The 26,407-nt window shown below is 32.9% G+C and overlaps 4 protein-coding genes across 6 annotated transcripts; 3 read left to right on the top strand and 1 right to left on the bottom strand.

The window, feature by feature from the left end:
- Positions 1-504: 504 nt before the first annotated feature.
- On the bottom strand, positions 505-3,195 carry LOC110608767 (transmembrane emp24 domain-containing protein p24delta5). Of its 2 annotated transcripts, none has more exons than XM_021748057.2 (4): positions 2,817-3,195; positions 1,181-1,393; positions 954-1,030; positions 505-875 (listed from the first exon to the last, which is right to left on the bottom strand). In XM_021748057.2, exons 1-4 carry the CDS (start codon positions 3,048-3,050, stop codon positions 731-733), a joined length of 669 nt encoding a protein of 222 aa, XP_021603749.1. In that variant the 5' UTR covers positions 3,051-3,195; the 3' UTR covers positions 505-730. The 2 variants fall into 2 exon arrangements, with proteins under 2 accessions (XP_021603749.1, XP_021603750.1); XM_021748058.2 differs by having other exon boundaries at positions 642-867.
- Positions 3,196-6,370: 3,175 nt separating this feature from the next.
- Positions 6,371-11,524, top strand: LOC110608766 (aminoacylase-1). The gene is made up of 4 exons (XM_021748055.2): positions 6,371-7,378; positions 7,483-7,620; positions 10,860-11,099; positions 11,194-11,524. Exons 1-4 carry the CDS (start codon positions 6,518-6,520, stop codon positions 11,284-11,286), a joined length of 1,332 nt encoding a protein of 443 aa, XP_021603747.1. The 5' UTR covers positions 6,371-6,517; the 3' UTR covers positions 11,287-11,524.
- Positions 11,525-17,450: 5,926 nt separating this feature from the next.
- LOC110608641 (ethylene-responsive transcription factor ERF014) lies at positions 17,451-18,731 on the top strand. The gene has a single exon (XM_021747915.2). It carries the CDS (start codon positions 17,687-17,689, stop codon positions 18,383-18,385), a length of 699 nt encoding a protein of 232 aa, XP_021603607.1. The 5' UTR covers positions 17,451-17,686; the 3' UTR covers positions 18,386-18,731.
- Positions 18,732-20,861: 2,130 nt separating this feature from the next.
- Positions 20,862-26,391, top strand: LOC110609442 (prolyl-tRNA synthetase associated domain-containing protein 1). 2 transcript variants are annotated; one of them, XM_021749012.2, is made up of 12 exons: positions 20,862-21,046; positions 21,642-21,701; positions 21,799-21,852; positions 21,972-22,032; positions 22,201-22,277; positions 22,661-22,710; positions 23,068-23,150; positions 23,670-23,740; positions 23,828-23,984; positions 25,476-25,624; positions 25,704-25,802; positions 26,010-26,391. In XM_021749012.2, exons 1-12 carry the CDS (start codon positions 21,008-21,010, stop codon positions 26,079-26,081), a joined length of 972 nt encoding a protein of 323 aa, XP_021604704.1. In that variant the 5' UTR covers positions 20,862-21,007; the 3' UTR covers positions 26,082-26,391. The 2 variants fall into 2 exon arrangements, with proteins under 2 accessions (XP_021604704.1, XP_021604705.1); XM_021749013.2 differs by having other exon boundaries at positions 20,863-21,046; positions 25,482-25,624.
- The last annotated feature ends 16 nt before the right edge of the window (positions 26,392-26,407 follow it).

The raw sequence follows: 26,407 nt of genomic DNA, 5'->3' as shown, positions 1-26,407 counted from the left end.
GCGCACTTCTTGCTAAAAACTACATATATAGGAGGTGAAGAGGAAAACAACTTCATATAAGGAAGCAAATAAAAGAGAATGAAGGTACCAGCTGCCTATATCAAGCTTTCATTTCTTTTTCTTTTTTTTTTTTTCCTTTTTTGGGTCAAAAGGGTAAAAAGTTCATCGCTTGAAGAAGACCCAAGCCCATTACAAAAAGAGTACAGGCTTTAAGAATAGGCTACTAGAAACCCAAAAGCTTCTCAATACAGGCCCAAGGCCCAAAGAAAACCGTATAGCTCCAATGTGAATACCATACAAACGCCAACTCAAAGCCTGTGTATGCCCAAACAAGAGAAAGTGGACATCCCACTTTATTTTACTCAAATCACTTCAGAATTAGATGTATCAAAGATTCAACATTTGCATAGTGTCTTAAAATTGCACAATTTTATAAAATTTATTTGGTAATTCCTCAGTTGTCATACCAGTTTCTTGGTATGGTTTTCAATTGGCAGCACTATCAGACAAGAACTACCTAGTTCATGGCAATCATTTTCTCAGACCAATTTCTTAGGCATATCAATTGTTTTCTGGAATCTCAGTTTTTAACTCTATTGTCATTTTTCCTATTCTCTGACCACCTAATATGGCACTGATAATGAGCAGTAAGAAAAATCACGAAAACGTAAAACACTATGGTACAAGCATTGAACACAGTTTTCTACTGTTGACGAATACAGAATGAGATCTATATAAGCTTTTTCTTTTCGAAGAAGCGCTTCAAATGCCACAGCTGGAAAACTGCAACCACAATGCAGAGACCGAGAGACATGATGCTAAACCACGCAACTCTGGCATTAGTTCTTTCACTGACTTCCCTCATCTCTGCTTCCCTGTAATGTGGTACAATGAAGAAAGGTGCATCTACAAATTTTCAAGATAATATACTATAAAGATTGAGAGAGCTATACCTTTCCCGGAGATAGATTAGATTATTGTGAATGGATTGAACTGTTCCTTCAAGTCTCCTCAGGTCAAGCTCAACGCCCTAAACATGGTTATATGGCATTTCTATAATGAGATATAATGTAAAGAAAACAATTTGTTGAAAAATTAAATTATATCTAAGGTTGCTGGCAAGTGGCGATCCAAGGAACAGACTGCTATAAGGCAAGGTGAAGCATTTTAAGGAACTTGCCTCAATCTTTTCTTTCTTCGCTACTGAATCCCAATCCTTCGCAGCAATTCCAATTTTCCAGTCAAGGCTCAAAGTAGTGGTTCCAGCTTGTTGCTGATGGTCATCCAGCCAGAAACATGCCATGTAGTTACCAGCCTCTGATGTTGTAAACGCAAACTGACCATGAGTTACATTTTCACTGTGGTGAAGATTGTTCCCATATGGAGATGTCACCTAAAAGAAGCAGCATGAAGTGCACAAGTTACTAATGAAACTGTTCCAACTCCCAATGGTGTTAGCCTTGCAACTTATTCTTGCAGCAAAGGCTCCCTTTCTTCACAATTGTGAAGTATTCAAAGATGGATTCATGTTACACTACATGACCCATGGAACACTACCAGCTTTGGAGTCATATTTGCACCCATGGAGCAACATTACTTTTAGGGACAAATTTCTCATTAGTTCTATTTATTTCTTTTTAGTAGGGAAATTTTTGCCCTGTCCAGTGTTTGTACAAGATTGATGAATCAATATCTGCATTTCAAAAATCTTGCTCTAATAGCCGAATGATTTCCCAAGTCATAAATATGGCAGCCTCATACTAGTTGCATATTAGAGGTTAGAAAGGAAAAATTTTGCAGTTAGTTATCACTTATAAGAATATAAAGCTTATAAACCAGGTGTCACATGTACAAAAGAATTCACAAATGATGATTACTTTCTCTGCCAAGCAAACTCAAATGGGTGACCATGTGTGCTTCCCGTTACAAAATGGAAGAGTTTCACTAATTCTCTACATCCCTAGTTTAAATGACATCATGGGCATGGTTAGAATTTTAAAGAGAACAGGACTGATGCATTCCCAAAGGCTATTCCAGTAATCCATTATTATCATACTTATGTCTATCCTATGGTTTTTGAAAGAACCATGTTATATTTAAAACTACTCATGCCAAATGTCCAGATACACCAGAATCATTCTCATGAAAAGGTTTCTACTTGGAATCCATGCAATAAGCCCTTAGAATCTCACTTTAGCCACAAGTAATATATCAGCATGGCCAATTCATGAATGAAAAGCCTCTACTGCAGAAACTATCAACATCTTGAAAAGCCTGTAGGAACTATCACCATCTTCTCATTGCCAGAAGCATATTATTCTGTTACATTCACAAAGATATCCTATGATTTTCTACATTTTAGACTCTAAAAGTCTAAATCTCCTTAAAAGCAGTTTTAGGTGCGAAATCTAATGCCTTCTGCTATATAGGTGCCAGTTACTTCTATTAAATAACACTAACAATCATTTGAAAACAAACAAGGAAACAAGACTGGGTACTACTGACTATCTAGGTTAATCAACAAGGTCCCAGGTGTCTGCCAACTTGAAATGGCATCATTTGAGCTTTCAGATTAAATTCTAGACTTGAGGTTTCTAATCGCATAATTTAAACAATTATGCACAGCAGTATAAATCTAGAAGCACATCATCCCAAATGCTAAACAATCAAATCCTTCCCTTGATTGATTACAGTTAAACCCATGAATTCCTGACTTAAATCTCAGCATAATTATAAAAATTACCCAGTTAGTCACTATAACTTACAAGAATACCCAGATGGATATTTCAAACAAGAAAAGGAAATCAAACACATACCTTAGCAGAGACCAATGGGGTATGTTCTGGCCGATCCTCGTTAATAACATAATAATCAGCGAGAACGACAACGTTGTTCTGGATCTCCTCCGAAACACACTTGGTTCCCGAACTCGGAATCTGGAACCATATAGCTTCTGCTACGGGTATTAGATTAAGATTACTAAATGTCGAACATAAGAGGATTAGAGAAAACAACGCCGCTCGAGTGCGTGATTTACAGTTTTCCGCCATGAAAGGACGAAGAAGCCAGACAGTTAGGGTTCGAACAATTTAGATCTCAAGCTGGTTGTTTTTTGGCTCTGCTCTTGTGCGTAGAGTCGAGGGAAGGGGGATTCAGATTTGTTTATTCGGGGTCTGCAAATCTAGAAGCAGCTTGGCGCGTGCAATTTGGACCTGATAAGCGAGTTGTATGACGCAGTTTTGACAGTTTGTCCAATAGTTTTAGAGTGTTCGAGCCGGTCGGGACAGCTTAGCTGATAACAAGGACGTCTCCCACTCTCGTGTCGTGCGCGTGTACTTTCATCGCCTGTATATTGCCACTGAATTTAGGATTATTTTATTCCTATTAATTTTAGTATGTCTTCCTAACAATACAATATTTTTATTTTTATTTTTATTTTTATTTTTATTTTTTATTTTTAAAAAATTAGAAATAATTTATTTTATTTCTGTTATTTATCTTTTAAAAACCATTTTCTAAAAATTATTTATATAAAAATATATTTATACATTTTTATATAAAAATAACTAAAATATTTTTTTAAATATGATATTTAATAATAAAATATAAATATAAATAACGTTATAAATAGTTATCAGTAAAAATAAATAATAAATTATTTTTATCTTATTATTTTTTTTATTTTTTTATATATATTAAAAAATATAATATTTTTTATTAACTTTTAATTATATTCATCTTAAATATATTTTATGAAATTTTTTAAAAATAAAATAAAATTATAATAATTAATTTATATATTATTATAAAATGAATTATAATTTTAAAATAATTAAAAAAATAAATAAAAATTATAAGACGAAATGAATATATAATATTATAATATTTATTTTATATAATAGAAAAATTTATTAGTTATTCTTTTAATTTTAAAAATATATTAAATTTTTTAAAAAAATATTAATCAATCCATACATTAATTTTAATTATTAAATATTAAAAAATAAAAAATTTACTATTTAATTTTTATAATATAAAAAAATTTATTAAAAAATTTATTAATTTTAAAAAATATATTAAAATATTTCTAAAATTTAAAAAAATTTATTAATTAATTCATCTATCAATTTTAATGATTAAATATTAAAAAAATTTAAAATTTTCTCGATATCAAAGAATTAATTAATATAAATTTTTATAAAATTAAGAAATTAACTAATAAATTTTTTCCTATTATATAAATTAAAAAATATTTAATAATTAAAATTAATAAAAAAATTAATCGGTATATTTTTAATATTTTAAAAATATTTTAATATATTTTTTAAAAGTAAAAACCAGCTAATGAGTTTTTTAGAAAATTTTAATTACAAAAAGCTTAAAATATTTTTAATATGAAGGGAGTATATTTATAAAATTGATATATTAATTAATAAAATTTTTCACACTATAACGTCTAAATAGAAAAAATATTTAATAATTAAAATTAATAAAAAAATAATTAGTATATTTTTCAAATTTTAAGAATATTTTAATTTATATTTTTAAATTAAAAAACCTGAGTTTTCTCATGAGAAATTTTTTTGTATAATAAAATAAAAATATATTTATAAATTAATTAATAAATTTATATTCATAAAAAAATAAATTTAATTGATGGAAATAAAATCTTAAAATTTTTAGTGATAACCTAATAAAAATTGTAAAAAATATATATAAAAAAATAATAATTTAATAGAATTAGTAATAAAAAAAATTAATATTTATAATTTTCAGTTTTTTGTTTTTTATTTTAAAAACATTTTCTAAAAAGTATACAAAATAAAAATGCTAAACGAACAAATTATGCGTCTTTTTATCAAATAAAAAGCATAAAATATAAAACCATAACGATGACAAACGAACCCTCATTTCTTATTATTGATGTTTTTTGTTTTTTTTTTGTTACAAAGCCAACGGATAACAGAACAAACATTCATCACGACTTAAAAACGTTAGTAGGCCAATTTTTAAAAACACAAAAAGCCCACACAACGCTAAAAGTCCAAACTATAAGCCCACGTCCATACCCCATACTATTTTGGAAACGATACAGGAAGACATACCCACCGCACTCTACCATCTTAGAGCCGAATCGATCCTGCCCATACTGTCCATACAATCTCACAGAATTCGGTGGAAGAATCACCGGAGAAGCAAACATCTGGCAAAAGAGCAGTCAAACCCAGGACATCCAATTAAACATACGCAAAAACCAACCGCAACTAACTCAAGCAGTAGAAATTAAAGTGTTTAATTTTCCCAAGTACAAGACTTTTTTTATTGAATGTTTTAGAAATAAAAACTAAATAATTAACGGTAAACAAAAAAACTAATAATAAATGCTCTCCCCTCTAAAAACACATCAACAATTAAAGGAAAAATGAGAGTTTAGAAGGGATTTTTATAGAAGCGGCTACTTAAAGGGAAAAATTGATTTTTTCATTTAAAACAAATAGAATTTATTAAGAATTTTTAATGGAAAGATCAAATGAATACATTTAAAATATCGAAAAATAATTTAATTATTTTTAAAAATTATAAGAATCAACTAGTTATTTTTTAAAAAAATTTAAGAATTTATTATCTTATATATAATAATTTTTTCTATGTTTTTCTTTGATATGAATTAGCCATTGAGATGATTCTAATATTAATAAATTAAAGACTTCATAATAAAATATTTTCTTTAATATATGTTTACTAACAAAAAATTCAAACCAATAGACTTGAATATCTCAATGTAAAATTAAAACTACCAACGATGGTCATTGCAACTAACCTAATCCATTGATAATCTATCGTTAATTTCAATTATCAAACAACTTTTAAGTATAACAGCATCTAGCAAACCCAAAAATCTCAATCTCCATCACTAGCTAATAGCTATACTGTTAATCACATATCATGGAATAACAATGATTTATGGTGAAAAAGCTTTTTAACATATTTATGAATTCAGTGGCGGAGTCAGGACCTTCTCTTTGATAGGGCACCGGCTGCGCCGCTACGGCACTTCATCCCAAACATTTTTCGATCGCCGGTACGGCACGTACCCTTACCGTACATTTCCTCCGCCCCTGCATGGATTCTTGCACAGCATCATTACTTATGCACAAGTTCCATATAAATAACATCCTGATCATGCCAATCAGGTTCAGATATATGATTTGATCCCAGATCCAGATTTTGCAAATAATTGTGCATATCATCAATCATAAAATTGATTAGTAGGAGTAATGCTTTAATCAATATAGGAATTTCATCATTACTTTTCTCTTTTCTCTTGCCCCTCTTGACTTTAATGGCCCTTTAGCCTTTCAACCCTTTAGCCCTTACCCTTTTTACCTAATCTTAATGGTTTGACCGTGGTCTATAATTTTACACGAAGTGTTTCTGGTTTTGACGCCAGCTCCCCAAGTCAAATGGTCTGACCTGTGAAGCAGGTGTTGCTGGATCTTGCTTGCTATCGGCTTCCATGGCCAACTCCAGGGTCTCACTCCTATTGCTCACACTTCTCGCCCTTACCCTCTCCTTATCTGCATCTTCACCTTCGTCCCACAATCGAGAAGAGCTAGAGACCCCAATCACTCGCTTTCAGCAATATCTCAGATTCAAAACAGCCCATCCCAACCCCAACTATACCGCTCCGGTCTCCTTCCTCACGGCCCTTGCCAAATCTATCGGTCTCGTTACTCAGTCCATAGAATTCACTCCTAACAAGCCCGTCCTCCTCGTAACCTGGCCAGGCTCTAAACCATCTCTCCCTTCAATTCTCTTTAACTCTCACCTTGACTCCGTCCCTGCTGAACCCACTAAATGGTTGCACCCGCCCTTCTCAGCCGTCCATACACCCGACGGGAAAATCTTCGCCCGTGGAGCACAGGATGACAAGTGCATAGCCATCCAGTATTTAGAAGCCATCCGCAATTTGAAATCAAAAAACTTTATCCCTACTCGCACAATCCACATTTCCTATGTCCCCGACGAGGAGATTGGCGGATTTGATGGGGCTGCCAAGTTTGTTAACTCTAAGGAATTTCGACACCTGAATGTTGGATTTGCTTTGGATGAAGGGCAGGCCTCAGTGAATGACGAGTTCAGAGTGTTCTTTGCCGATAGGTCGCCGTGGAATCTGATAATAAGAGCAAAAGGGAAACCTGGACATGGGTCGAGAATGTACGATGATGGGGCGATGGAGAATTTGATGAAGAGTATAGAGATTATTAGTAGGTTTAGGGAAAGTCAGTTCGATGTTGTTAAGGCTGGGAAAGCAGCAAATTCGGAGGTTATTTCAGTTAATCCAGTTTACTTGAAAGCTGGGATTCCTTCCCCTACTGTAAGGATTTGTTCTGTGTTTTAGTTGTAAAATTTGGAGCTTTATTTGAACATACGTTTTAACCAATGTATGTTTCTCTTGATGATAATGAGACATTTGTGCAGGGCTTTGTCATGAATATGCAACCTTCAGAAGCAGAAGCAGGGTTTGATCTTAGATTGCCTCCTACAGCAGACCCAGATCTTATGAAGAAAAGAATTGCTGAAGAGTGGGTGCCTGCTATACGTAACATGACATATGAGGTAATATAATGGATAATTGTCTTCAGAGATTGAAATTTATTGATGTCATTCTTGAGTGAGGCCATTAAAATGTTTAATGTAGAATTTGCAATTCATTATGTCAGTATGTTGATCTTTGCAACTGGTGTTTTGATTTCACTGTTTGCAATTGAAAAACGGTCCTAATTTTGTGAAGTAGAGGATTATGGTGATGCCATGGTGCTCCTGAATTCACTGCATTCTGTTTCTGATAACTTTTATCTGCTCTGGCCCTTGTTTACCTGAGGTTGCATCTTTTACTAAAAAGGTTAACACAAACAATCCAGTTAGATATGGCATATGACATTCTGAAATGTGATAGCAGGGGCTTTTCTGTTTCTCAAGAGTCCTCATAGGTATCTCTTATTTACTTATTCTTTATTTTTTCTTTTAGTCTCTTTCTAACTTGCTCACTTTGAGTTTTGTGTAATGGTGTACTATTGTGCTTTAATTCCTTCGTAGTGAATATTAACAAATCTGCAGCAGAATTTGCTAAACATGCACCCAGACATGTGATGTGTGGCTGAAAAAAAAAAACAAGAAGAAGAAGAAAAAGTAGAACATGTGACCTTATCTTTTTCCTGAATAATGTTTCAAGACATCACTCAAGCTACCTAGTTAGATAAAAAGTTTGCATTTCAAAGCCCAGCAGGTGGGTTTTTGTCAGGATTGTCTTTGGTGTGGAGCCATATTCTCAGTTGTATTTTTGGGTTGTGTCAAGATTTTGAAATTTTGTCATGGTGGTCTTGCTTGTGAGATTAAGGGATGACTACCTGCAAAGTCTATGCCTCTTTTACTCATTTCTATTAAGTTCCAAAATCCAAACATTCCAAAAACTATAGTGTTAGTCCTTAGCAGAATTTTGTTCATGGAACAATGGACAATATCAACTTTATCTCCTTACCTGCAGTTTATATGAGCCCAAAACTTTACCAAGGAGGACAGTATTTTGAACCGTTGTATTCTTCTTTCTTTTTTACTTTCTCCTTCTTCTTTTTCTTTCCCTCTGTTTTCCTTTTTTTTTTCCCCTTGTTTTTTGTGTTGTTTTGGTTTTAAAGAAATCTGCCAAAGAAGCTGATAAGTAGGGCTATAATCGAATCGAGCCGAATCGAGTTTTGATAAGTTCAGACTCAATTAGAAAATAAATTTAAAAGTTCGAGTTCGAGTTTGAGCTCCACTCGAGTTTTATTTATAAATTCGACCTCGATTCATAAAATAAATATTAAACTCGAGTTCTATTCGAGTTCGATTCGTAATAAGTCTGTTTATCACATTAACGAGTCAACTCAAACTCCACTCAAAAAGCTCGAATTTGAGCTCGAATTTGAGTTCGATTATATTATAAACAAGCTCAATATAATTCAAATTCATTTAAATTATAAATAAATTTAAATTAAAAATAAAATTTAAATTATTAGGTCATTAAGAGACTTTTAAATTAAAATTTTTTATTTAATTGAAGTCTCTCAAATCCGAATTAATGAAAAAAAATATAGAAGGGTTGTTTTTTTTATAGAGAAGTCCCAATACTCCATATCCCTTCAACTTACGATGTGGGATTGGTGTTGGCGAACGAACATGTTTACAAACTTGTTCGCGAGTTTGCTCATGAGCTTGTTCGCGAGACTGTTCATAAACTTGAAAACGAGCCGAGTTTGCGAGCCTAAACGAGCTTAAAAAGTGAGTTCGGCTCGTTTATTAAACGAGATTAAAAAGTGAGTTCGAACTCGACTCGTTTAGCGAGCCGAATACTCTTAAACTCAAGATCGGCTCGTCTAAAAAGTGAGCTCGAACTTGGCTCATTTAAAAAACGAGCCAAGCCCGATCGAGCTTTTATCGAGCTGAGTCTCGAATAGCTCGCGGACAGTTTAGTTCGTTTACACCTATACTGACAAGGAGAGCATTGAAAATTGTCTCTCCTATTTGGCAATTTTCCTGATGGATATAATCTCTAAGGAGAGAACATTAGTTTTGTCCACTCATGCACTAGATGTTCAATTTCATTAATAATATGACTAGTGGATGGTTTTTGCAAAGAGTCATCTCTAAATTTACTAATTCAGAGCATTTATAACTAAATATTATGTGATTATATGCATTTGTCTCTTTATAATTAGAATTGCCGAAGAAGATTCTTCTCATATGTAATTAGTTCTGACTGGGACTTAAACTTAGTTCCCACAGCCTAGAAAACGACTCTAGTACCATTAAGCTAACATGTTAAACAAGAACTTTGGGACAGAAATAACCTCTTTGCGAAACAGAGGTAGGCTGTGTATTTCAGCACTCCTTTGAGCCCACAAGTGTGGGATGCTTTGTGCAACGAGACACCATTTTTTTCTTTAAAGAAGAACTTTGGGCTGGAATAGGCCAACCAGTTATTTGCCTATTTGGTAACGGCCTGCAATTACTATAATTTAAATATGTGGTTGAATGGTAATGTGGTTTTTGTCATAAAAAAGAGGGAAAATGCAATTTATGATAGTAGACTCATTTGATGAGAGTGATGAGATAAATGCACGAGACAGGAACAGTAAAATTTCCAAATGTTTTGAATATGGCTGTTTAGCGGCATTCTAAAGCACACAACAGAGAGCTAAGAACTGGAGATGCACTTTCTTGACTGATCACAACAATCAAATAATATTTTGTGATTTTGGGTTTGATTAAATAAGATTAATTGAATTTCACTGTGGTTGTTGGCTCTTCATCTTCTTCTTTTTTAAATTTATTAATTTTTCTTGGTGGCAGAGAGGTACCAATGTCATGTTAGGGGGAGAGACGGGGAGGGTGATTATTTATGATGAGAGCAAACATTATGTTAATATACAGTCTTGACCCACCATACCTGACGCTGCATATATAAACCAAACTGTTCGGATGAGAGGAAGAGAGAAGGGGGAGGGGTTGGAGGAGAAGGAAAGAGATAGGAGGGGCGGATGTGGAACCATAGAGGGGAAGTGGGGAGAAAGAAGAGATAAAATATTTACAATGTTTCTATTTAATTGGCAATAAAACATATCGTTTTCCGTTTTGACCAATAGATGCAATTGAAGTGAAGTTTGGCAATTGGATAGAATTGCCAAAATTGAAAACCTGGATTAATTGAAAAAACACTTTTTTCCTGTTAGGCCTTACTATTACTAGCATCAGTTTTACCTTTGGCTTCTCAGCAACCAAACAGCCCACTAAAGAAAAATACCTTACTGTGTATATGGCAGATAATTGAGAAAGGGCCCTTAAGAGATCATATGGGACGGCCATTAATGACAGCGGTGGATGATTCAAATCCATGGTGGGGAGTTTTCAGGCAAGCTATTGCGGCAGCTGGGGGAAAACTTGCAAAGCCAGAAATCTTGTTATCAACCACTGATGCACGGTTCATAAGACAGTTGGGAATTCCTGTTTTTGGTTTTTCTCCAATGACAAATACTCCCATCTTATTGCATGACCATAATGAGGTTTAACAAGTTTGCCTATTGATACTGGTTCTTCTCTTTGTTACATTGGGTTGAATATGGACCCGTTTTCAAGTTTGTTAATTTTATGTTGCAGTTCTTGGAGGATACCGTATTTTTGAAAGGAATCGAGGTGTACGAGCATATAATTAGTTCTTTGAGTTCCTTTGAGGAGGTTCACTCAACATAGACTTTCCAAGCTGGTGATCAAGGAGGAGAATGTATAATGCACCGACTTCAACATGGTAACACAGCTGGTATGATACATAATCTTGCTTGTGTTTATATCAGAAACTTTATAGCCATATCTGGATATACACGCGTGATCATTGTTCACTTTACCATTATGGAATGGGAAATAATGTTTCATTTTGAAGCTGTTCACTTTACCATTATGGAATGGGAAATAATATTTCATTTTGGAGCAACTTAGCCTTTTGTGATATCTGATCTATTGACGTTCATTAAGTTACCCATTGTTATTGTATCAATTTTACTTTGTTAAGGTGGATTCACAGCAAGTTCTTCAGCAAACCTCAAATAACTGCTACTAATCTTACGTGTGTGTAATCATTCGGTTTGGAACTGAATGAATCCAAGAACTTGGATGTAAATTTATGGAAACTGAGCCAGAAAAAAATCCAGATTATAGAGTTTAAAATCTAGATTGTGATAGCCACAATTTAACTTCTAAAGCCAGAATTCAAATCCTCATATATAGGAATTTACTATCAAATTCTTGTGTATAAAGCTAAAACCCATATACTGGCAAAAACATAAATGAACTCAAAAGACCCAAAATTAACAGCACCATCATGGTTCTCTTCTCTCATACATTTAGTTCTCTTTGGTCGTCATTTCATAATTTTGGTTTGATTTACATTTTTAGAGATTTCAATTATTTCAATTTTATTGATTATTCGGTTCGATTTAAAATCAAATCGATTGAATGCTCCATCGTTGATGTATATATATGAACACACAAACCGTCATTATCATCATCATCAAAGACAAAACAACACAATTTGTATAAACCTAGAAAATTTTATTCTTTTTTTGGTTTTTTATTGAATTAATTGAAAAAAGTGAATATCTTTAAAATTTATAATAGAAATCAAAGGAAAATCAAATTAAATCGATTTGTTTAGGTTTTAAGTATAACTAAATTGTATTCCATCCTAATTAATCCTTTTTCTTTTCGAGTTATGGGCAAAGATTGGAGATTGATCTCAAGCCTCAAGTCATAGCCAGGAACTGTGGAGATTTAATGATTTAGTGCTTATGAGTTGTTTCTGTAATCGCCCTTCTTCTGTTTTGGTGCTTGATCTTCATGTATCTTCCTATTCTCAATGAAATGCCATTATTGTACATTTTTTACGAAAAAAATCCAAAAAAAGAAAGGGAGTTTGGTGGGAGGTTGTTGGCTTTTTTTATATATATAAAATTAAAATTAAAATCAAAATCTAATGATGGAAACGTCATTATTTCTTTTTTGTAATGGGCAATCTGGGGATGGTGGGACCTATAGACAAAAATCAAGTGCCTAAACATAGGATGTTGCACTAGACTACTGATCACTGGATTAGCAAGTAGAGAAAGTAAAAAAATAATTTAAAAGTTATTGGAGTTGGTCTTACTTGAGTAGAACGATTGAAAATGTAAAAAAAAAATTGTGAAAAAAAGTTATCCATGAAATGAGATAGAGCTATCTGAATAGCTATCAAACCACAATAAAAATATGAATTTGTTATTAATGATTTTAATTCAGAAAGAGATAGGGTCCTGGTTCACACTTTCTTCTTTTATTTTTTTTTTCTTGTTCTCTAATGACATATAATTGTCACCTATGTATAATTGTCATATTGCTTCATACAGAGTACATGCTTTCTCGTCATTGTTAGACAACCATTTAATTTCCTTTTAATACTCGTGCTGTTAGGATCGTGACTCAGTTTCTCTTTCGACACTTGTGCTGATAGGGTCGCGACATAATTGGACCTGTTCTACTACTCTCCATCACATCAAATGAGTTGAATTTCTTTTTAATGAGTTCGAATTCCGGTTAACTCGACTTGTCCGATTGTAGATCAAATTGCGTATTAATGAATCAATTTACGTAGTCTAATAGATTTTGGGTTTGATTCTCCTGTAAAGGTTTGACTATAGTCATCGGTTATAAATAAAGAAATATAAGAGCATAGAAGGGAATGAAGTAGACCTATCAAACATAGAGGTTTTTTTTTTCTTTTTGAACCAAGTCCTCTTCTTCCAAACAATTAATGATCTTTGTCTTCGTCCGTACTGTGAGTTTATAGGCATGATGTCTCCCGTGTAAAATTGTCAAAAAGTATAATTAAAACTTTTTTTTTTTTGCCAAAATCATGCAACAACATCATGATTCATACATTTATTATTGAAACAAACTTTTAAAAAAATAAAATAAAAATTGTTGGAGCTAGCTTGAAAGTATTTGTACAAGAAGCCAATAGGGCGTTATCACATAAGGACAGCATATGTTCAGATCCAGGACAGTGAGAGTGGTGATGAGAAGTACTTGGAACAAAATTCCATTTTCCTCCACAGTAGAATCTGTTATCCTTACAGAATCATGGTCAAAATCTATCAAATGTCGGCATTCAATTCCATGCCAATACAATTTTTTCTTCTTCCAGAATCCATCCAAAACTATAATGCAAAAGAAAAACCATCTTAGAAAAACAAAGTGTATATGCACACTTGATAAAAAGAGTTAGGTCAACTCGTGATAATATTATTTAGGGAAAGATATATTTTAATACCACATATTTTTATGCGAAAACAAAAATATATAATTTTTTTGGTACCGTTAGGATAAATAATTAAAGGCATTAAGTTTTGTAATGTAGCATGACGACATTATCTCTATTTAATATCATTTCATATTATTTTTGTGGACGATGTGGCAATGAAAATGACGTAATCATACTAATTAACGAAATCTAAAATTGTTAGCTATTTATCTCAATGATGCTAAAAAATTGAAGTATATGTTCTCATTCACAACAAAAAAAGTTTAAACTCTTATAGATAAAAAGGCAAAATTATAAGATATTAAAATGTAATTTTTCTTATTTATTATATATTTTTATATTGATTTGTGATCAAAGCATTGCGTTAGCCATTGGTATGGATACAGTGGTGGTTGTGAAAGATACCCTTTTAATACTAGTTCCTGGAAGTTTCAAACTTTATCTCAATTTCTATCAGAAACAGATAGATAGATAGATAGAGAGATATAATTGTTGAGTAATAAAAAACCATACCCACATGGATCTTGCCTCTTCATCCTCCAACATATGAATAAGCTTCATTGCACCTTCCTTAGTGCCCCATACCCATTTCTGTATTTGATTGGGAAGTAACAACAAGGGTCTAATTTGCCTATCTGGATTTTGGCCTCTACCCATCTGGTCCCTACACTCAATTGCTGCTGTGGCTGGCCTTTTCTTGCCCACTATTTATTAGTAGAATTATTACAAGATGTTGCTTTCATCGATATATGCGAAGGTACGGATTGAAAGATTATGGGTACGGTGCCAGTTAAGAGATACACAAAGTTATAAGTACATTACTGGTTATGCAAGAGAAGTTGCATCTATCTTCATTTATGATCCTTGTTTATTTTATCTTTTGTAGGGACTTCCGTAGCACTTCCTTAGATTTCCAGGGAAACACTAGCATCTACAACAGATTATATTCCTTTTTTTGTTATTGCAAATGTTAAGATTTCTTTTTGGGTAAAATAATTTAAGAAAATGATAAATAAAAGGGGTCAAAGGTTATATATTCCTCAAAAGTTTCAAACTTTAACACAGTGGTGGTCATGGTTAACTTTGTGTGGATGGTTGGTAATTAGGGATTAATTAATTAATTAACCTTTGTGTCAAACCTCAAAGGTCAAGCCTATTGAGCTCTTTGCTAAAAAACCATATAAAAATTACTAAAGAAATTTCCTTATAACTTCCATCAAACAATGTTTATTGTCATATTCCTTAATTTTCTGACAAATCATAAAAAAATCAAAGATTAGGAGAGAATGTGGCATGAGCATGTGATGTGTTGGCTTAAAATAAATATGGACATTTTATATATTAATTTTTAACTTAATTTAATAATGTAAATATTGCTGCCACCCACCTGGTGATCATAGGGTATCACCCAAAAAAATTATATAATATGTTTAAATTAAAAATTAGAGAAAAAAAAAATTATATTAAAGAGAAGGGCTTGGCTTGGCTTGTTATGGTGATTTTATTGCTTATGTTCTTAACTATATGAGGCAAAGGGAATAGAGGAAGGAGGAAGGATGGAGAGGAACAGTACGGATTGACGACACTATTATTTTCACACATGAATTATCATTGAAGAAATCAAATTTGCATTAATTTTTAAAATATTATTCCTCCATTTCTCATGGTTAATTAATTTTATTTTTTATTTTTAAAGGGTAAACTTAATTTTACAATAGAAAATCTTACCAGCTGCAAAAATTGAAGAGAAGCGCAGGGAAACAGAAACAAACAAGCCTTAGTCCATCATTGTCAGATTCAACATTATATCAGATGTGAATGCATGAAATTAAATAGCTACTTAATCAATGACCACAAAAAAAGTAGTCTGTATGACCTAATATGGAAAAAGGGTGGTCACTTGTCCCTACAAAAGGGTACCCCTACCCCTAATCCCCCATGCAAGTCTGTGCTGGCAAATATCCCTTTTACCCCACTAGATTTTCATCTTTGAATCTTGATGTTATTTTAGCCGTACCATGTTATCTCCAGAAGAAAATATGGCCTTACATTATTAAGGACAAGTGTCCTTAAAAGTCAAGTCATACAGCGTAAGTTAAAGCCATTCATAAGATTAAGAATCAGACAGTTGAGTGATGTGTTCGCCTTTAAATCTTTGATAAAGATGTTTTTTTTTTTTAAATAAAATTTATATATATTTATAAATTTTCCATTTTCATGACGCGGTTTTGGAGATTGCATTGCATGACAGAGGAGCAACAGCTGGGTCTTTCTGTTGTCTTATGCTTAGGCCTTGGATTTTTACTGTTAGGACTGCGCGTGTTTAGAATTTTTTTTTTTTTTTAATTATGAAATTTAATTAATTAATTAAAGTAATTAAAGTGTATCAATATAAATTATATCATGCACCCTGCAGATCCTGGAAGTTGCCTTGTACAGAGAATCCTATGTTTTCTTTTTATAAATTTATAATATAAGATACCATCAGATTTAATTATTAAATATACATTGATATGATCCTTCTGGAATTAAGCCTAATTATTATCAGGTTGAGTTTTTATTTAGAGGGATTTAGAGAAGTACGAGTTTGCCCTTTGTGATCTTTTTGTTTAGAGAATTAATTAATTTTTATTAAGGGATGAAAGGTTTTCTTGCTATGGAAGTCGTTCAGAAACAAGAAGAAAAAAAAAAAAACTCTATAGATTTGTAAAAGATGCTTTTGCTAACCTTTGCTTTACTGATCTTTCCAATTGATGCATGTGGGTAAGTAATCATTCAATGCCTTTTCTCTTTGGTTTTACAGGGCAAAGTCTTGCACTTTTAATTTAAAAAAATTTATCTTAAAAATTTATATTACATTTAATGAAAAAATATAATTTATTTATTTTTTTTAGATGAAAATTAGAGATTGAAAGAGTATAATTTAAGACTTTTCAAATTTATTTTAGACGCACTTACATTTGACTGCAATTTTATTTATATTTATAATTTTTTTTATAAAAAAAAAGATAATTACCTAATTTAAAAAGTGATTCGCTTGCTTAGTCACCTTATCTATAATTAAACAAGGCTGGATTTATTATTTATGAGCAAGTTCATGTATTTGTTAATTACGTATCAGTAGCATTCACATTGCAAAAACGTTATAAGTGAAAAAGATGATTTCTGGAAAAAATTTGCTTCCGTGATTGACCACTTCAAAGTCCTCTAGCCAAAATTATAGGAACTGCTTGAAAATGAGGACTCAAACTCTTCATTATACGAAAATGACCAGTGAAAATTAATAGATTAATTTTCAGCAAATGGGTTGAGTGCAATTATGGATTTCTTTTATATTATTATTTAATTTTTGGTTATTAATGATTTGATATTTAATTATCTGGCATAAATGGGTTTGACCATGCCAGGACAGATAAGTCATTTTCAAAGCAATCCCTTGAGTTATAGCTACAAAAATATAATTTTGTTTTAAAAATGTAAATGAGCATGAAAATATCTGTCACCCATTTTACATTCAAGTATGCACTGTTCCTTTACTAGGGGAATTTGCTTCAGCCTTATAATATAAATTCAACCCTTCTTCTCCAGCCCCATCTATAAATACCAAAGCTTTGTCCTTTAATTTTCAGGTCGCATCTCTTTCTTTTTACCCTCATTTTCAAAATAACAAGAACAAACAGTACTCAACACACAGAAGTCTACGATCCTTCAAGATCAAGATCCCTTTTGTTCATCAAGAAAAAGAAAGCTTTAATTTGATATTCGTTCATTCATTGTTCTTTTTTTATCTTTCTTTTCGTAATGGTGAAGTCTGAGCAAAAGATCCAATCAGGGACATCAAAGGCAATGGCAGCAAAATCATCATTATCAGCAGCAGCAGCAGCAGCAGCAGCAGCAAGCAAGAAGAAATACAAGGGAGTGAGGATGAGAAGCTGGGGTTCATGGGTTTCAGAGATAAGAGCACCAAATCAGAAAACAAGAATATGGTTAGGTTCTTATTCTACTGCTGAAGCTGCTGCTAGAGCCTATGATGCTGCTCTTTTATGTCTCAAAGGCTCTTCAGCCAATCTCAACTTCCCTATCACTTCTTCGCATTACATTCCTGACACTGTTATGTCTCCCAAGTCCATCCAAAGAGTAGCTGCAGCTGCTGCTAATAGCTTTGTGGACAACGCCGCCGCCACCACCACCACCACCACCACCACTACCACCACCCCATCATCAGTATCTTCACCACCTCTTCCCTCTTCCTTTTCCTCAGCACCCTCACCATCATCCTCAATGTCTTCTTCAGTGTCAGATCAGGTTGATGACGATGTATCATTAATGAAATCTTTTGGGAACTACAGCGAGCCAATTCCATTGTTAGACGACGCATGGTTCAACTTCGAAGACCTGCAATCACCCAAGTTTCTTGATCACATTTTCAATCCACCGACGACGATGATGATGGATGATTTTTTTGAAGGTGATATTCGTCTATGGAGCTTTGCAGAATAGAAGTCCAAAGATAAATTTTCAAGGCCAAAATAATATTTCATTCTTTTTGTCCATTAGCTCATAAAAAACATATATATATTCATTATTCTTCAATCTTCATTGTGGCTTCAAGACATTACTGACATAGTAACCTACTGGTTCATATGCTAGTGTATTGATTTAGGACAGAAACTGAGACTCTCACATGGGACAGGAAACATTTTATTGGACTATCTCATGTGAGTTCTCATAGATATATTGAAAATTTTTTATATGTACTATCAAAATTATTCATAAGTGTGATGTGTTTACCTTGTAATTGAATAAGATTAAAGATGGGAAATTATTTTTTAATTGCATTAATTAATCTCTTCTTCTGTAAGCTATCAGGTCATCAAATGTATGCTATTGATATTGTATTAGAAAACAAGACATGTAATTAGAAAACTTGAAAAAATTCCTTTTGCCTGGTGAACTGTGTCAGTCAGATCATCGATGCCTGTTTCACATCAATCCAAGGGTATGGAAACTTGAAGCCATCTCTGCCATTAAGATGGAATTTTGATTATAAACAATTTGTGGATTTATAAACCATTAAAAAATTATGTCAAAATGGTTATAATTACCACTTAAATTTAATTATTACAGTCTATATGTGTAAATATATTTTTTGAAAAAAAAAACTCCCAAGAAATAAATCAATATACTACGTACCCATTTGCAGAATAACAATGATAAATTTATAGTTGTTCTTATTTTATAAGTAAATTATACTTTACCAATGAATAATTAGAAGGAAGTTTGAGTTTTTTTAAGGAAAAAAGGAAGAAGATACTGAGGAGGAAGTCACTCTCATGATATGTAACTTGATTATAATGAAATGTCTAATCAAATTTCTTTACAGCAAGATAGATTGAACCCAAAAATAATTATATTTTGGCCATTCTTTGAGTTGAATGCATAGCCAACTCCAAGTGTATGAAGGAAGTTGCCTTGCCTAGACTAGTCTAAGCCAACATTGCACATGACCTGTCCTCAATTACACATATGGGTTAGGGCATGGTGTCCCATCCTTAGTTTATTTCTTACAGACTCTCCACATTGTATGTGGCCTATTTAGGGCTTCACTGTGGACCATATTACTTGCGTTTGATTCTATTTTATAAGAAACATGATTTTGGGCCATAGGGTTGATACTATTAATGGGGCCCACCTTTTGATTTTGGTCCCACATCAGCAATATCTGAATATGGAGTATCACATCATGTGCACTAAAAAAAGCATCACTCAATCCATCCTAGAATTTACAAATCACTAGTGGTTTTATGTTTGTATATTACATTGCCCATTGTTTTGTTCATAAGTTGTGATTTTCCTGCATAGTGCTATTTGTCTTGATCACATTTTTCTGTTGTGCTTCTTTATAAATATGGTCGTTTTATATATCAATCCCTCTATCCTTTTTGACTGAGGATGGACCAGGTCAATTACATATACATTTAATTACTGGACTAAATTTTATAGTAAATGCATGCTAAAATAGAAACCCTAGATTTCAAATATGATTTTTTTAAGAATTATAAAAAATAATTAAATCGTTATTTTAAATTTAAAATACGTCAGATATAATATTTTTCAAACTGTTATATTGATTTATAATTATAATTAAAATATATAAAATAAAAAATTAGAGGCAATTTCTTAAATCTGTTTTTTATTAGTGAAAGAATTAAAAAGAAAATATATATGGCTATTTAATTCAAAAAATGATTAAGGATTCTCAAAGTATTATCATTCATGGTGACGTGGACCTTATCCTATATAATTTAACAAGATTTTCTTTCAGCAACCAGTTCACCATGTTTTAATGTATTAAGTATATTATAAAATTTGTTATTTAACTAAATAGCATAATTAATTGTTAATGTTAAATCATATATTAACAATTGTATTCGGTTTAAATCGAAAAAATCGATTCAACTAAATTAATTTAAAAATTATATTTGATTTTTTATTAATTTTAAATCGATTTGATTTTTAATTTTAAAAATTTTAATTATTTCGATTCAGTTCGATTTTGATTAAAAAAAATTAAAAAATCGAATTGAATCGATTGGTGATAATAATATATTATTTTTAATAATATAGAAAGATTAGATTAATGATCAAACTGAATCGAATCAAATCAAATCATACTGATTCGATTCAATTCGATTTCTGACTAAAATCAAACTGATAAAATTAATTCAGTTTGATTTTTATAAATATTAAAATTTTAATTTTTAATTTATTTAATTCGATTTGATTTTAAATCAAACCGACCGAATGCTCAACTTAGCAATAATAATAAAATATTCAAATTACGGGTTAAGGATTGGGCCATCAATGGGCAGGGTGGGAGATCAAAAGTGGCCCGACTCGCAATGGCTTAGCCCAGTATGAATGGGCATATGACCCAACTAAAAAGTCCAAAACCTGCAAAACGACGTGTCTCGTTTCATTTCTAACCCTTACCCTAGCCCAGGGAGAAACAACAACTGCCTGGGTTTTTGTCTCCGCCACTTCTTCTACCTCTCGTTTTCGTTGTTAACTCTTCTTCTCGACCTCTCTGCTTTGTCAGCAGATTTACTTCGAAGGACGAGTATGGGTTACACGAAGGATCAGCTGCTTGCTCGTTTGAAGGTTTGCCTCTTCGAATCCTTTTCCCTCCCTCTCCCAATTGAATTGATCGGTTAAATCATTGTAGTTGTGTTTGCATTCACTGAAATTTGATCTGGGTTGTTTCACATTCACTGAACTTTGATCGGTTTTTTAATCGTTTTTGTTGAGCCAAATTTAGTTTTCCTGATCGTTTAGTAGATTAATAGGCTATGGATGTCGGATACTAGACTAAGTTTTTCATTATTTGTTCTAAAGGGTTTAAATGGTGGGCGTCGGTTGGATTTAGTTCTGTTGAATTCTTCTTTTTTTTTTTTCCCTCTCACGTTTCCTGTAGGTGCCAAGTGTAAAACAATGTAATTTCTTGGAGAAGCTGAAATTGAGCCAGGATATGCCTTATTAGAAGATATCGGTACCTAATAGAAAGCTGAGCTTGGGTTTGTGCAAATTAACCCTGGAAAAAGTTGCTAACTTGTGCTAGTTAACTAGCTACTATTATTCCTCTTCAAACTTGAGCCTTACATTATTGTTTATGGCGTTGCTTTCCTCGAGAATTGCTTGCTTTCATGTGCGTCTTCCGAATTCATTCAACTAAAATCTAGATATTGGTTTCTTTTAGGAGCTTCAAATTGATTTTGCTCAGTATGAACATCCCATCGTTTTGACTGTTGAAGCTCAGGTAATGTTCAGTTCGAGGTCGAATAATAGGTTCTGTATTTTGCAACATTCACACCATATATCGGTCTGCTAATGTAAGAAATTGTCTGATGTGTTAGGCGAAATATGTCGGTGATAAGGGAGGTGGACTGAGTAAAAATTTATTCTTGAAGGTAAGGGATAAGAAGTATTCATAAGACATGTCAAGTTGCTGATTGTTCCAACAGAAAATCTTGACAGCCTTTTAGTTTTTCCAAATAACTCAACAGTTGCACTTTTTTTTTTAATGCAGGACAAGAAAAGTAGATTCTATATTGTTTCTGCTTTGGCAGATACAAAAGTAGACATGAAAGGTGAATATTGTCCTCTAAATTATAATTTTTATCACCTTGTGACATTATGAATTTGAGATGTTACAGGCTTGCTCTGATTAGTGCTTCCTAAATTTAGATTTTTGATCTTGTATTTTATTAGTATACTGGATATTAAAGGTAGTTACTTATGCCTTTAAGGCTGAGCAGTTTTATCTCAAAGGCTTGGTTTGGGAAAAGGAGGTATAAGAATGGCTCCAGAAGAATCATTGGGGGAGATACTTCAGGTACATGCCTCTTGCATGTAATATCTCATGCTACTCCTTATATTTATAATGTTCTTTCTTTTTTTCACTTTGTTACTTACCATTGGAGTCATCATGATTTCCTAAATTCTAATCTAGTCGCCCATCCTTCAAACATGGTATGTTCGAAGGCAATCAAAGCAATGGCATAATGTGCCTGCCTGTGCAAAGCTATATACATGGATGAATAAATAGTGGATCTTAGTTACTGTATTTATCAGCATTCTAATCTAATTTCATTTCTACCGATCAAGTGTTTTGTATCAATCAAAATAAAAATAAAACATTTATTATGCTCCAAGTAATGTGGCTGCTATCTGGAAGGTCAACTCACTGCCTGATATTCTGTGTTATTGTTTTTCAAGGTTCCTCTGGGTTGTGTTACTCCTTTTGCAGTGGTGAATGAGTCAGCAAGGTGCGCATCAAATCTTATTAGCTGTCAGCATCAATTTTTACCTCCACTCATATATATATATATGTGTGTCTTGAGTTTTTTCCCAATTTGTATGCATTTGTAATTCTGGGGCTTGTAGCTTTATAAAAATTTGTGCCTGTAGCTTGATAAAGTTTTATCTTAGGTTTAATTAATCTCGTTTCTGTGAAATGATTTAAATCTTATGGTGGTTTCTTTTTCTTCTAGCTGACATTGCTATTGTAGGCTGGTTTGTTTGAATTTGTGTTCTTTTTTCTTCTGCAATTTAAATTCAGTGGGCTATGAGTATATCCTTTCCATGTTCTTCATTTTAATTATCTTACTCTTTGGTTTGTGTAGACATGTGTCACTCTTGCTGGATAAAGGATTTAAAACACAGGAGCATTGCTTCTTCCATCCACTGTCTAATGATACATCAATTTGTAAGTCTGAAGTTTGTTACTTAGTATTGCTAATTTTATCCATGTGGCTGTTCTGAGCGCTCCGAGCCTCTCCTTTGAATAAATTCTCTTGTCAATTATATTAGTTGTCTAATATGTGAACATTGTTTCAAGTGTTTGATTGTGTGTAAAATGTGTACACATTCCGAATAGGTTAGTACAGATCCTCTAAACAAGTAAAATGATCAAATTTAAAATTTGATATAGAGATTAAGGATGAATCGAAAGACAATTGCAGAAACTAATCCTCCTGTATCAATTTTATTCCAAATGTAGTGGGAAATTGGAGCAACACCTAAATACAGCTGTATAGCTGTATAGCTATATAAAATAGATATTATGTGTTCACCTTTCCCACCTTTTCTGTTTCATTATCTCTATATAAAAATTTTATTTGCATTAATTTGGAGTTGAGTAAAGTAACGTTTAATTAGTTCATGCTAATTATTAAATATTTTACTGTGAAGTTGTAACTTGAATTATGGTTATAACTTTCTCCAGCTCTTCATGCTAATGATCTTGACAAGTTTCTTAAATCAATTGGGAGAGAGGCAGCATATGTTGACCTGGAGGTGATTCGGAGCTCAGTTTATAATATTAATATTTCCACAGATATGCTGTTTGAAATTTGAATAAATAGCACTAACCTTTTCTTTTAGGCTAATCCACCAGTAGGGAAGGATCAACCTCCTGATCTGGCAGCTTTTGTTCCATCTGGTTCTACCATTCTGTCTGATCCTGCAGAAAAGGCTATTCCCTTGCAAGGTCATGCTGAAACTTCTGTTTCTGCAGACAAGAAATCCACAGCTACTGCAGGTACTCAAAATTTGATTTTGCTTCTCAATTGGTTCTGCCTTTTACATGGTAGAAGTAGGCATTTTAAGTATTGGGGAATCTTTTCAGTGATTGTTTGACCTGTATATTCATGCCATCTCATTGCAGAATGTTCTTAAATCACTTTGAGATTGGTTCTATTGTATCTAGTTTGGGGGCAATCCTTCATGCCCCTTGCTACATTCATTTGGAGAAGTGTTTTTTATTTTTGAAAGCAGAATGAATTCTATGATAATTTGGGACTAGGGACCTGTATATGATTATTTTTACTATTATTTTTATTTTGGCAAATACCATTCAAATCCAAGACTATGATGGTAGTGAACCAGCAGAGCTCTTTGTTTTTTGAGGCATATGCTTGAATAAAATGGGGTGAGACCAACAACAAACTCTTGGTATGAGTAGGAAGGTTCTGGAGTTTTGGTTAACCACACAATATAATCTAGGTTTGGCAAATAGCAAGAGCAAGTGTCCCAGTCAACTGCACATAATTTGCCAAAGTGTCTAATTGTAGCGCTCAGAACCGATTTTCTTTTCTTCAATTCAACATTAATTCAAGTTTCTTTGGGACTACCTGGTGAATGGCTTAGGTTTGATTTCAGTTACCAGCCAAGGTAAATTAAAACGAAGAAATCCTACTCCCCAATGAATACAAGGTTTACCCAAGAAAGCAAGATAGGCTTTTGATCCATTTTAGCAGCCGTAGAGCCTATATTGCTGATGCTTTAATCCATTCAACAGAAGCCTAGGAACTTGTTTAGTAGTATCTGAACCATTTTAATTTTGTGGCATTGCAGGAAGCTGCGCATAAATGTAACAACTTTTTGCCTAACCTATAGCTTGATTTTTCTTTTTAAGTCATTGCATATCAATGAAGAGATTTTCTGGCATTTCATTCATCATTGATCTGTTTAAACTTTCACTTCAGTTCATTATCTTGTTCCTTCTCATTTTTCTTACTTTCTACTTGATCTTTGTTGAGGAATCTAGTTTGACTAATTAGTGTCGTGCAATTTTGGTCTAACATGGTGAAGAAGTTAATGCTTTAGATCCTTATTTGATGGGGAAATTTTCATCACAGGGAAAAGAGTGTGGGAACTTTTTTCTTCTGGGGCTGATTGTGAATGCCCCCCCACACAACCACATACAAAAAAAGAAAAGATTGCTTATTTCATGTATTACCTGCTTATTTAAGTATGATGCTCATTGATTGGTATAATTCAGTTTAAGTATTTTTACAAATCTGCAAATCAGTTGGCTTATTCCATAGCAAGATCTGCTGTTTCCATGTCTGATTTGAATGTGTTGCTTCATTATCCTTGTTTGATGTTAGTTTGATTCTAGTAACTAATAAATTTCATTTTGTTCTAAAAGATTTCTGATGCGCATTGTGTCAATTGATATTCTGGGGTGCAATTAGTCCAAGTGCTTTTATTTTATGTACAATCCATTGTATAACGTTCTTTTCAATTGATGCAGTAAAAACTGCCAAGGTACCTGTTGCTGTAAAAAATGTTAAAGAAAAGTCTGTTGTTTCTCCGCATCGGCCAAGTGTTTTCTCAGATGCTGAGCTTCTTGTGGAGGAAATTCTGAATAAAACGTCCAGTCTTGTGCTGTCAGAGGTAAGCTTGGTATGCTTGGTACTATTTTGTTTCAACATCGATTGTATATTTGGGTTAAAGTTGAGGAGTGTCTCTACAGATTAAAGAAGACTTTATCAGGCAACATGGTGAACATCTTGGAACTGTGGTTGCTGACAATATTAGAAAGCGTCTTAGCTCAGATTTTAAGAGCCTTGCTGTGAGTATCGATCATTTCTTATTAGTTATGAAGTAGCATTTACTGTGATAGAGCATGGCTTGGCTTGCAGGAGCATGAATGATTTTCTGCTTTAATCAAGTCTAAATCCTTGAGATGGCTTGTATAATTTATTATTAAGCATGGTGTTTGTCTTTATGATAGAGCATTTGCTCATGGAAGTATTCATGAGTGCGTTATTTATTGCAGGTAATGTTCAAGAACACAGCTTATGCACAGGGGTTTTATGCTGGCACTCACCATCATCGCAAGCCATTGTGAATTGGCTGTGCAACGGTCGGATGAATTGACAGAATCCATTTCAAAATATATTATGTTCAATTATGGTTTTTGATGACAGGCTCTGACAATGCTTTCTGGGTTCTGTCGCACCCACGACTAGCAAAGCAATCAAGTATGAATTCACAGAATGTTATGTGATCAAACTTGAGCTATTAATCCCAGTTAACAGTTGAAAGTTGTAGGCGAATTATTTTTTTCCATTTTTATCAATGTTGTTGGTGATGTGATACGAGTATTTGGACTGCGTATTACCCTATTATTGATCAATTTAAGTATTTCAGTTGAACTATTCAGCATGTCTAGTG

This window comes from Manihot esculenta, chromosome 2 (assembly GCF_001659605.2).
Source record: "Manihot esculenta cultivar AM560-2 chromosome 2, M.esculenta_v8, whole genome shotgun sequence".
NCBI classification, from domain to species: Eukaryota; Viridiplantae; Streptophyta; class Magnoliopsida; order Malpighiales; family Euphorbiaceae; genus Manihot; species Manihot esculenta.
This window is presented reverse-complemented; position numbering and strand designations above follow the sequence as displayed.